Source organism: Lagenorhynchus albirostris, chromosome 2 (genome assembly GCF_949774975.1).
Source record: "Lagenorhynchus albirostris chromosome 2, mLagAlb1.1, whole genome shotgun sequence".
Classification (NCBI taxonomy): domain Eukaryota; kingdom Metazoa; phylum Chordata; class Mammalia; order Artiodactyla; family Delphinidae; genus Lagenorhynchus; species Lagenorhynchus albirostris.
Genome location: NC_083096.1, coordinates 5,511,776 through 5,524,761, shown reverse-complemented (window position 1 = coordinate 5,524,761; position 12,986 = coordinate 5,511,776). Strand labels below are relative to the sequence as shown.

Genomic DNA, 12,986 nt, shown 5'->3' with positions numbered 1-12,986 from the left:
CAACCTGAAAATTTAAACTATAATGGAAATGATTATATATTGATACAATTATCATCTCCTCAACACTGAAAAATTAAAATGAATTATGATTACTCTGGGAGAGTGTAGTTATAGGAGAGTGGGAAAATAGCATGCATATAAATAAAAATTCACTGCAGTGAGCCCTCACTACATTCTATTATGTGCAGAGTATTATAGGCGTTTGATATGTCAGGGGGATCAAGAAATTACACATGGAATCATTATTCTCTTTCCATTTATTTCTTGAATTGAGGCAGTAAAATAAAATATTTTAAAGCTTAGGCTTTGGAGTAAGCCTATATTCCAAAACTCTACCACTTAATAACTATATGTATATTTTTAAAATATCTCTTTACTCCCATGTCCTCACTTATAAAAGCAGAAACATATCAAGTGCATCACAGGATTGGTGGGAGAAATAAATACGACACACGCTTGTGGCCCTTAGAAGAGTTCCTGGGATATTGTAAACACCCAATAAGTATTAGTTCTTATAACTTAGTCTCTCCTTGGTCACTACCAGAGGGAGATTTTTCAAAGAGTTTTTGCCCCAATCTCTGAAATATCCCTTTCCAATCCAGGCTAATCTTGTCCCTTTAAGTTCCACCCTTGACCTAGCAAAAGGGGTCAAAACTCATAAACTTCTCCTACTAGATTCCCTGAATCTCAGTAATAAATAATATTTATAAAATCTCAGTAATAAATATATTTATAATTATAATATCTATAATAAAGAGGTTAGTGACATACATGCTTTGACTCTGGCTCTGTTTAACTCATCTTTGCCACGTTCATCTTGTATTAACTATGGATAAACTGTCATAGACCCTGTAAGAGCAACTGTTTCCACCACCCAGCTTGGGCTTTCAACAGGACTAGATATTTGTCAGTGAAATAAAAGTCCTTGGACTGTTGTAAGGTCAGCATCAGAGGGGATATAAGTCTTCTGACCCAATAGTGGAATCTGAACATAGAGTGGGTTTACTGTACCCACGGTTTCTGCCAGCAAACCCACCCTGTGTGTCCCCTTGTCCCATCCCCCTTTTGTCTGCTGTGTACCCATTTAGCTGAATACTAGCCACTTACCAGAATACTCAATATGGAAGACCAGTTTGATCCTCCTACAGGGAGGGAGTCTTATAAGAGGCCCTCTGCACAGTGTTTCTTGTATTTTGCCAGCTTGGGGTTGCAGAAACACAAGCCCTTACTTTTCTCCAAACCAACATTTGGACAATCTCTCTATCTTTCTCTCTCCCTCGATGTACATGGGCCCTAGCATTACTGACCTTTTCGAGTCGTCTTAACAAGGGTCCTTCTGCCCGGTGTTCTTTCAGCCAATAGAATGAGACTGAGTTGGGTTCAGAAGCAAAGGAAAGCTTCATTTTTAAAAAAATTATTTTTTATTGGAGTATAGTTGATTTACAATGTTGTGTTAGTTTCTGCTGTACAGCAAAGTGAATCAGTTATACATATACATATATCCCCTCTTTTAGATTCTATTCACATATAGGTCAGATTGTCATACTGAGTGAAGTAAGTCAGACAGAGAAGGAAAAATATCATATGATATTGTTTTTATGTGGAATCTTAAAAAAGGGTATCAATGAACCTATTTACAAAACAGAAATAGAGTCACAGATGTAGAAAACAATCTTATGGTTACTGGGGAGGCGGGAAGGGGAGTGGGGAGGGATAAATTGGGAGATTGGGATTGACATATGCACACTACTATATATGAAATAGATAATTAATAAGGACCTACTGTACAGCACAGGAATGCTTCATTCTCCCAACAGGTTGCAAGTGAGCAGGGCTGCTTTATAGGGTCTTGTCAGCTGGGAGGGGGCAGGGCAGCCGCTCTGCTCAGGATCCAGACCACAGTGCTGGGTGCAGCATCTCTGCACACGGCCTGATGCCGCCATCTTGGATGGAGTGTCGTGTGCAGGGTCTGCACATGGCCCTAAGCTGAAGTTTAGGGGCAGCCGTTTTGAAGGAGGAACTCTAGTTTGAAGAGCCAGGTGCAATTCCTCTGCAGGTGCGACCCTGTGAGCCAGTGAAACTAGACTAAGCACAGCGGGGGTGGGGGAGGGGGAAAGGTTAGATTTATTCCCCAGATTCTAGTTTTATTCCCCAGAAATTGTGAATGGGCTTTGCTGGTGACGCTAGGCGGTTTTGTGTAGAATTTTGCAGAACTCCTGAGAGAGATTTGGGCGAGTGGATGAGTCCCTGGTGTAGATGGAAAATCTTCACCAGGAAATCATCTTTCTCCGTTATAAGGTAGAGCCAAGAGAGGAACCAGAGAAGAACCTTTAATAACCAACTATTTTGTTCCTTCGTGTGACAGAGGCACAGAGTAAAAGTTTGACTCCAAGTTCTGTGACTCCCATTTACTCTGTTGAAATGTTTTCTTGCTGTAGAGAATTAGGAACAAATCAATCCCAGTCCAAGAAAGACACAGTGTTTTTTGAAGGAGAAAATTTCTTTTACTTGTGTAATTTGCAGAACAACTCTTATTTGCAGACAAAGGAAACATTTGTCCACGTAGAATTCTTTAGAAGTTCATGAAAGACCATTTTTCAAAATTCTCTTTTGTGGTTATCAAAATGCCTTCCATTATTTATTTTTTGAGAAAAAGGTTTTGTTTGTTTGTTTTGTTTTTTGCCTCCAACCGTCCAATGTAATAAATATTGAGAAGGATGCTTTGCCTTCATCTGAAGCATCTGGGGATGACTGGACACTGTACACCTGCCCAAGGACCTTGCGTTAAAGTACAGCATCTTTGGTTTTAAGATCAGACTTGATGAGTTACTATAATTCGACACTGAATGACTTCTGTAAGCCAACTTGACTCAGTGACTGCACTCTGGAAAGCATCTCGGATCTCGGGGATGGAGATAGGGAGATGGAGACCAGTGCTGAAAATAAGCCACACTAAGACATTTTTGTTAGCACTATCCTTGATCATGTAAAAAGCCCAAAGCATCCAGAAAATATCACAATCATGGAGGGTAGGAGTATGGATAGAAATATGGAAAAAGAGTGGACGGGGGTGACATACAGTGACCTGCTGTTTACTATCATGTTTTTATCTTCTGTTTTTGGTGATTGTTCGTGGAGCTTATTACATTGTTAAATGTACCTCATTAGTGAAAAAATAAATTAATGAAGGAATAAAAGTGCATTGTGCATGAAACAGTAATGAGTTTGTGTCATGAACCAAGGGTTATGATTATTCCAAGTCCATACACCTGAGGGTTTGAGGGCCTTTCTTAAGAAAGGAAGGAGGGAAGTATATGCTGTTAATTTTCCATGAAATGGTATCAAACTTAAAACTGGGCATAAACACGCATTAGCTCACAACTCCGTTATTGTTGGTTTTCAGGTATCAGATGCTGGGCGAGGTGAATTTCCGTGAATGTGAATCAAATGGATGGACCAATAATATTCCCATATGTGAAGGTAGATGTAAAACTGATTTACAAGTATATTAAAACATATACTTAAAATATTAGGATTTTTTGAAATGTCTTACATCAAATATTCATAAAGTCTATAATTAAATATTTCTTACTCAAATTATTTTTGTGGATTCTACTGTAGTACAGAGTGGATATCTAGTCCTTTTATTGCTACAGTATTATGTGTTTCAATAACCAAATATAAATACAGGCTCATCTGATCTAATGGTTAATGTATTACAGATTAGAAAAATCTATTTTTTTTTCCTTTTGGATTCTAACCACTAGAAATAACACAAGTATCACATCAAAATGAAGCTGAGAATTTCAACTTTATTCATGAAGAGGCACTTGCCCAAATAACGACCCCAGTGCAGGGATCTCTGGTAGCGGCTGAAGTGGAGAACATGATTTAGCCACCTCCTCCCTCTTGCCTGGCAAGGGGAGTTTTCCTCTGGTCTTAGTTGTACTGAAAAGAGGCAGGAACTAAGGAAGACCTCTGTCCTTTCTTACTGATCCATAAAGCAAACAATGAGAATGAGAAAATGTACATCCTGTTCCCAAATTTTGAACTAGTAATTCCAGTCTCTAGTCATCATGAAAATAAGAGATCAATCAGAATTGTTTTTCAAAGTTCCATGGTGAGGAGTAAGGAGAGAGGGAGAAGAAGAGAGAAGGAAAGGGAGACAGAGAAAGAGAGAGAAAAACAAGGAGGAAGCGGAAGAGGGAAAAGGGGAGGGGGGAGGGGGAGGAGAAAAAACATGATGACTCAAAAATCCCGTTGTCTGAAAAAGAGAGTGGATTTTTCATCTGCGGAAATGAGGGGAAGGACATCAATGTTCTGCGGAACATCCACATTGGAATCACCTGGGGTGCTTCTTAGAAACTGAAGTTTTTGGTTAGTAAAGATGTATGGAATCAGTATCCCTGGGGTGATAGGGCAGCCATAGAATTTCCATTTAACAAGCATCCTGGGTGATCATTGTAAAATAAAGATTGAATATCATAAGCTAAGGGATACTGGAAAATATTAAGGAAAATCAAAAAAGTGCTCAAGTTATTTTGATATGGAAAAAGGAAAATTAAAAACTATTTATTTATTGAAATAAACATAATCAGAAAGTTTGCTTTTACACCTTTTAGGGATACAGTTTTACATTATTGTGGGACTTAAATGGAAATTTTGTATTTAATTATCCCAAACTTTATATTTCTCAATTATTTAAGAAACACTTGTTTGCTACTACAAAATATATAAACTGTCATTCAAAAATTCAAAGTAGTAATTTTCTTTGTTCACTCTCATAGAAAAGAATCAGAGATAAACTTACAGTTTTCTTTTGTTTGTTTTTTGGGGTTTTTTTTACTTAGTAGAATTTATTTCTGGCTAACAGGTATATCAAATACATCTTTAAAAAATTTAATTTTCTCCAATCTTGCTATTGGTTATATATATGTTATATTTCTATATACTCATTTTTCATAATAAAATTTTCCAATTCTGTTAAAAAAATTTATATTTATTTTTTCAGTTGTTAAGTGTTTACCAGTAACAGAACCAGAGAATGGGAAATTTTTCAGTGGTGCCCTGGACCCAGACCAAGTATATGTTTTTGGACAAGCAATACAGTTTGAATGTAATTCAGGCTACATACTTGATGGCCCTAAACAAATACATTGCTCAACAGATGGTATTTGGAGTGAAGAAAAACCGAAATGTGTAGGTAAGATACACTCACTGTTTGATTATTTGAATGAGTTTAGTTTTTTTCATGAAAATATGCCTTTCAAAACACTGTGCATCCTACAGAATCTGAGAAATACTAACTCACTAGCATTTATTCAGCACTTACTATTTCCCAGTAAGTGATCTAAGTTCTTTACACGTGTCATCTATTTTACCTTCCAAATGACTATGTGATTCATGTACTGTTTTCACCACTATTTTATAATTGAGGAATTCATGGTGCAAAGAAATTAAATCACATGTACAAAATTATCATGGCATATATGGTAGAGGTTAAGATTTAAACGTAGGTTATCTGACACTAAAGTCCATGCTCTTAACTATAATTAAATTGTAATTGACTCTTATGACTAACATAAAATCTTAAGCATTTCTGCTACGTTTAATATTAAAACTCCAGAATAGGTCGTTTTTTTATTTGAAAAACTATCATTATTTATTTCTATTGATGTGTCATGATAACATTGTGTTTTTGAATAACACTTCTAGGAAGTGCCCCTGTTTTATACTTGCACTGGGAGTTTAGCATAAATATTGCTGAACTGAATTGAATCCACTAAATAAATCTTTGTCTTTAAAGAAAAGTTCCATAGTTAGCTAGAAGTTAGCATTTCTTTAGTTTCAATACTACTGACCTGTGCCTGATGGCCAATATGATGATTCTGGCTTTTGTAATAATATATTTTGGTCAATTTATTTAAAAGTACCATACTTCGTTTGACCAGTATTTCTTTGGCAGAAATTTCTGCCATATTTGTTTTTTAACATTATCTAAAATCCCCAAATTATTTACACTTTCTTAGTCTAGTCTCTCCTACAGTGAGATGAAGAGAGAAGCGTCCCTCTTCCTAGGAAGTCTTTTTTACAAAACTAGTTCTTCGAGTTAATAATGGCAAACGTATTTATATTCAGTGTAGCAATTACTGTATACTCTAGAGGTTCATGGATGGGACTTATTTCTTGCAACTAAATTTCTGTGGTTAGTTAAACCTTTCTGGAATGACCGATGCAGAAGATAAGTCTTAAAGGAAGAATGAGAATCTTTCAGATGAAGTTGAGGAGGGCAAAAGCAAACCAGTCAGAAGAAGTTAGTGGAGAGGAAGGGACAATGGCCTTGAGGCCTCTTTGAGCATGAAGCTCCCCTATTCCCACTGTTCTCAGGGGCCTTAACTTAGAATGCAGGCAGGGAAGAAGTTAGTGATGGAGTGAAGATTGGCAGTCCAAGGTTCTGCGGGGCTACATACACCATGCTGAAGAATTAGGCTTTTATACAGACTGAATTGGGAATCAATGAAGCATTTTAAATGGAACAATAAAGTGACAAGAAGAAAAGATCATTAAGTTACAAACAGGAAAAAAAGATTAAGATGAAGGGAGAATAAGATCTGGGAAATTAATCACTGTTGCTGGAGTCCCAGAGAAAAATTTTGGAGTGACGATAGTGTGAAAGATGATGGCCAGCTCTTTATTTTTTTTTTTGGACGGAAAACTTGGATGGATAGCAAAACCACACAAGCTGATCAGTTGCTTTTTGGAGATGTAATAACAATGAGATATATTAATTTCTTTGACAAAGTGTTTTGTCAATAATTACTCTATTATCAATAACTAAAAAAATATGTAATTTTTACAGGTCACTCAGTGAAAATACATATCACATTAAACCTATTTCATTTTTTCTTTTTTTTTTTTTTTTTGCGGTACACGGGCCTCTCACTGCTGTGGTCTCTCCCATTGCGGAGCACAGGCTCAGGACGCGCAGGCTCAGCAGCCATGGCCCACGGGCCCAGCCGCTCCGCGGCACGTGGGATCTTCCCAGACCGGGGCACGCACCCGTGTCCCCTGCATCGGAAGGCGGACTCTCAACCACTGCGCCACCAGGGAAGCCCTAAACCTATTTCTGTATTCAATTTTATATATACAGTTAATGAATGTTACTGGCCACTGTTTATTTCAAGAGGACTAATTTATCCCCAAACTAAATAAATTAGCAACATGATTTAAATCAGAATTTTTACTTACTTCAAAAATGAATGTTAAGAACAACCGATAAATTATTCACCAAGCATTCAAGTCAAAACAGGACTTTTGTTTAGTTGTCTGATTTACCTAATGGAAACAAGAGTTGTATCTTTATATAATTATGTTTGGGACACAGTCCTTTAATATATAACAAACCTGTTGGAATTTAATCCCTTTTCTTTAGAAATTTCCTGCAAACAACCAACCATTTTAAATGGTTATCCTATATCTCAGAAGGAAATTTATAAGGCAAATGAACGAGTTCAATATAAATGTGCAAGAGGTTTCGGATATGGGGAAAGAGGAGATGCCGTATGCACTGAATTTGGATGGACCCCAGTTCCTTCATGTAAAGGTAATGCTATGTTTCTCTTCTATATCTTTTGCTGTATATTTTTACCAGTTGTTTTAATTCATATACTCCTTCTGGTTAAGCAGTTTATTTTTTCTCACAATGGAGTATTAATGTTTATAGGAATCAACTATTACAGAGACATAACATTTTATGTGTGCAAGGCCTGTTTTGAGATCAATTGGTGTGATTCTCTCACTCTGAAGATACACATAAACAGGACCAGAAAAGTTCAATAGCTCATTCAATCTTTGGTCTATGGTCACAAAGCAAATCTAGAGCAGAGCCAGGACTGTAACAGGTTTTCCAATCCCCAGGTATATATACCTCTCAAATAATTAGAGTCCTCTCATAAAGCCCAACATTTCACTTTAAAAAGTAAATTCTATTAATACCAGATGAGGTAATCCTCCATGGATAATGGAATTAAGTAGAAGAAACTGGAGATTTCATTAAGCACAGGCTTCATATGAATCAACTGTGGTGATGGCGCTGAAAACAGCTCCTCTTTCAGGCTTCGTAAGGGAAGGATGTTACCCAGACTCAAAGAGTTCATTTCAACGGTGCTCTTTGCCCACCAGAAATTATGTCTGCTTTTTTGTTTTCTGCTTAGCCTACCTCATTTAGAAAGGGATAGTTTCAACTATCATGGCTTAGAAGAGAAAAATATATCAATAAATAGTTGAGGAATGTAAGAAGTCATAAGAAGAGCAGGCAGATACAGCTATAGCATGGTAATAACAGTGTTGAGTCACTTGCAAACACTTGTGAAAAGGAAGGAGTTAGCTTTTGATGAGGGCTGCTTCACCGAGTAAAACAAGTAACAGTATCGTCACACATGACATCCGAGACAAGTGACTTCCTAAGAGGGTGACTTTTACAGGTATTGCCACACTGTGATCTTCACCTCTTAAGAGCCCTCTGAACTTTAAATCATGCTATTCGTAATAACATATATAAACCTTGCTTTGGTGATCCTCTTTTACAAAAACTACAGATAGCTTTTGAGCTGATTTTATTCTTAAAAAAATTTAGTTGAGCCCACAAGCAGCTCCTTGGAAAATACATCCTCCTGAATGACCTTCACTTTCAAGCATTGTTAAGAAAATATTTAGAAAGAAGTTAATGAACACAAGACAGCGATAACTGTTACCGAACCAAAACTTGGGTCTGCTCCCCTGCACACAGTAGAGCTAATCTACTGACACCAGGCTGTGGTGAAGGGAAGTGCAGCATTTATTGTAAGGCACCCAGCAAGGGGTCCAGGGCAGCTAGTGCTCAAAAAGCCCAGCCTCCCCGATGGGTTTCAGCAAAGCATTTTTAAAGGCCGGGTGAGGGAGAGGTGTCTCAGGGTATGTGATCAGCTCCTGCTGATCAATCAGCAGAATTGCTGATCATAACCAATCAGTTATCTGATTGGTTGATGGTGAGGTAACAGGGCAGTGTCACAGGGGTTAACATCATCAGTCCTCAGGCTCCAGGCATGGGGACTACATGCTCATGGTCATCAAGTAGTTAACATCTTCCATTTGGTGGGGTTTTCAAATGTGGAAAACAACTCAGGAAATGTGCATCAGATACTATTATCTAGGAAGTTCAGAGAGGAACTACAGCAGAGGATATGGGGGAGGGGTCTGTCCCAGGAAGGCCCCACAGGGTCCTGCTCGGTTACACAACCATATGAGATCTCTGTGAGGCTGATGCTGTGTGGAGTCCAGCTGTTTATCTCCATGGCATTCGTGGCTCCTGAGCAAAGAAGGTGGATGCACAAGTTCTCTGGTGTCAAACTCTGCCATATATGCTACTTCCAGAGCCCCTCTTCTATCCATCCAATCACCAAAATAGAGCTTATAAACCACTTATTTTATATCAGGACTCTTGTCCTGTATTGAGGATAAACATTAGAATAAAGTTTCAATGAATTCCAGGTTTCGATGAATTCAAAGTAAAGCTTCAGGAATTCAATTTTACTTGGACATAGGACTCAGGATAACATGACGTAGAAGTTATTGAATTATTCCTTTTTCTTGGTCACTTACCTACCTACTTAAAACTCCTCCTTAGAACAGATCCGTTTTAGTAGTGGGAAATCTCTTTTTTTTCCCACAGTGTTACTACAATTTCTAGGCTTACTTCTCTTAAAACTAGACTCCTTTACACACACACATTAAAGAATCCACATTTATAAGACATTTTCCTTTTAAAAGTTCATTTTCCCAGTCACAAGTCATAACCTAAAAATTCAAGACTGTATGCTTTAAGGTCCTGCTTTCTTTAGCGAGAGAGATACCAGGATTAGGATTGGTACTCTCTCTTTTACAAGATAATTTGCTAAAGATCAATATAAGTAAAGAGTGGTTCACCCCAAATTAGATAAGCATGCTCTGTCTCTTAAAGATGCTTCATTTTATTAAAATGCAGTTTACATTAACTAGATATAGAGAAGTCTTTTATTAAAAGAAACTCCACTCTCTTACCTCAGCTAATGACACAAATACCTCTCCCTATTTTCATGGTACATTGGAAGGATCTACCTGCTGATAATGATAAATTCCAGATCTACATATCTTATTTTGTAGAACTCTACAAGAAATTTGGAATTAAGTCATAAAAGTAAATTTAAATAAAATAGTCTAGGATAAAACACTTAAATTGTCTTCTATCTGGTCTATGATTTGTACGTGTCAGGGGTTTTATTTGAGGGTGATTTGTCCAAACTTTGGTCTCTGTATCCAATAAGGGATAGTCTCTGACAACAAGTCACTCACAGGAATAAATAAAAGTACCAAGACCTGTTAAATAAAAGCCACCTTTGATGCAAATCTCTCTGTTCCCTGTACAGACTGGATTTTTTACGATTCACAACAGAGTGTTAACCTTGAATTAATTATTCTTATTTCAAGTGCTTAATGGTTGCTTCTAAAAGTAGAAAAAATTTGGCCTTACATATTCAGACAGTCTCAAATATTATTATTATTATTATTTTAATAGAAGCACCTACCTAGGCAAACTTCTCTTAAACATTGCCCTGGCAATGTTTTAATAACATTATTTATTTTAATGGAGATCATGATTATTTTAATGGAGATACCTAGAAGTTCTTCTACTCTTAATTAATTTAACAAAATCTCCCAATATTATTTAGTAGGTATCTTAGTGAAACACGTTTATTTATATATTGTGACTTTTGAGTTCAAACTTTGGTACTAAGTTCAGCTGTAGCATGTAGTAAAAACTAAGACATGGGGCTTCCCTGGTGGCGCAGTGGTTGAGAGTCTGCCTGCCGATGCAGGGGACACGGGTTCGTGCCCCGGTCCGGGAGGATCCCACATGCCGCGGAGCGGCTGGGCCCGTGAGCCATGGCCACTGAGCCTGCGCGTCCGGAGCCTGTGCTCCGCAACAGGAGAGGTCACAACAGTGAGAGGCCCACGTACCGCAAAAAAAAGAAAACAAACAAAACTAAGACATGTAAACTGGACTTCACTGCATATATGAAAATATGATAGATATAGCAGAATGAAGTGAAAGAGAAAAAACAGAAAAGAATAAATGAACACATTTAAGGTTCATTTGAAGTTAGTGTTAATTAGTGAAGATCTGTTTCACATAAAACTTGTGTTTAGGTGATCACATGTAATTTCTATTATTTCTAATATAATTGTTGCTAATAAATATATTATCATGTTAGCAACAGAGGCATACTGAAGCTTATCTGGCAGAATGGAATATAAATTTAAGACCAATTAGGAGACTACTGTACTACCTCTAAGAGCTGACCATACACAGTGGAGGTGTCTTATGAAAGGGAGGAGATATATAAGCAATAATACCAACTTTATAGAATATGGTGTTTGACTGAATTTTGAAGTGATGTGGAGGAAGGAATATAGGGGTAAATTTCCAGGCTTCTGTCATGAGGCTCTTGTGTCACAAATTCCAATGTTATATACAGGAAGAAAAGCATATACTGAAAGAAGGATGATGATTTAGTTTGATATATGATAAGCTGAGTATGCTTTTGAGTTTTACATATGGACCTGTCCAATGTGAGCTGCAACTGGATATATAGACTGAAGAATTTATTAGCATAACAGGGAAGCTTTTTGTCATGGACAAGTCTTGAATTACACAGAGAATATGATGAGGAAAACAACAAAATCAAGGACAAATACTCATGTAGATCCAAGTACAAGGCATCTCTCTTCATTCATACAACACTTACAGGGTCTTCAGGGAAGATGTTTCTGGCGTGGTGATAAGCATCGCTATGAAGATTTAGAGGAGAATCGTTCAAGACACAAGGAGCAGAAAGTGCAAATGATAGGCATAAGCTTGGCATGTGTGAAAACCAGACCGAAGGCTAGTGTGGTGGTAGCACAGAAAATAAGTAGGAAAGTGGTAGGGGATGCGATTGGAAAAGTAGGCTGGGCCTAAGAATTAAGTGGAGTGGTGGAAGAAGAGGAGTAACTATAAGTAAACTAAACAAAATTAAATCGTGTTGTTCAGACAAAGGTAAGGAGAAGTAGGACATACAAAGGTAATGCACTGGGGAACTTCAAGAAGTCGGTGATCAGCAGTGTCAAATATTACAGAGTTTAGCTAATAATATACACCAGACACTGTAATATGTGGAATACAAAGATTTTTGAATTTGGAAATTGGAGGATATTGGTGACTTCTGTCAGAGCAATGTCAGCACAATGGTGGTGTGAGAAGCCAGATGGAAACAGGTTGAAGAATAAATGGGAGGAGGAATAGAATACCTTAGTGTAGTGTAAGTGTCTGCGACATTAAACTTTTGATTGCCAAGGCATACTTTTTTTTTTTTTTTTTTTTGCGGTACGCGGGCCTCTCACTATTGTGGCCTCTCCTGTTGGGAGCACAGGCTCCGGACGCGCAGGCTCAGCGGCCATGGCTCACGGGCCCAGCTGCTCCGCGGCATGTGGGATCTTCCCGGACCGGGGCACGAACCCGTGTCCCCTGCATCGGCAGGCGGACTCTCAACCACTGCGCCACCAGGGAAGCCCTCTATGTTCTTCCTTTAATCACTGCAGCTGTGGGGAAGAGAACATAAAAATTCACACAATGACTGTTACAGTCACAATGACTGTTCCTCCCTAAAGGAAAACATATTACTTCCATATTCATTTCGTTGTCCTATGCAAGCCATGTGTTTATGTCTACTTCAAAGGGGCAGGGGTATACTATCCAACCAAGCGTCTGGAGGGAGGAGACTCAGAATATTTGTAAATAGTACTTGTGAGAATGACAGAAGCTGAGGAACTTGCAGAAAGTAGAAAGAATAGCTGAAGTGATATACCAAGAATCCATTGCCAGGTATGGAATATCATGAAGCATGTGTTGGCTTTGGAGAAAGAGGATTCAA

General features: G+C 37.9%; 1 protein-coding gene across 1 annotated transcript in view; it reads left to right on the top strand.

The window, feature by feature from the left end:
• LOC132507504 (complement factor H-like) overlaps window positions 1–12,986 on the top strand; it is a 92,586-nt gene that overhangs the window by 8,688 nt on the left and 70,912 nt on the right. Inside the window, exons 4-6 of the mRNA XM_060126943.1 lie at window positions 3,404–3,480; window positions 5,012–5,203; window positions 7,433–7,603. Coding sequence (XP_059982926.1) covers window positions 3,404–3,480; window positions 5,012–5,203; window positions 7,433–7,603 — 440 coding nt within the window. The remainder of the gene's footprint in view (window positions 1–3,403; window positions 3,481–5,011; window positions 5,204–7,432; window positions 7,604–12,986) is intronic.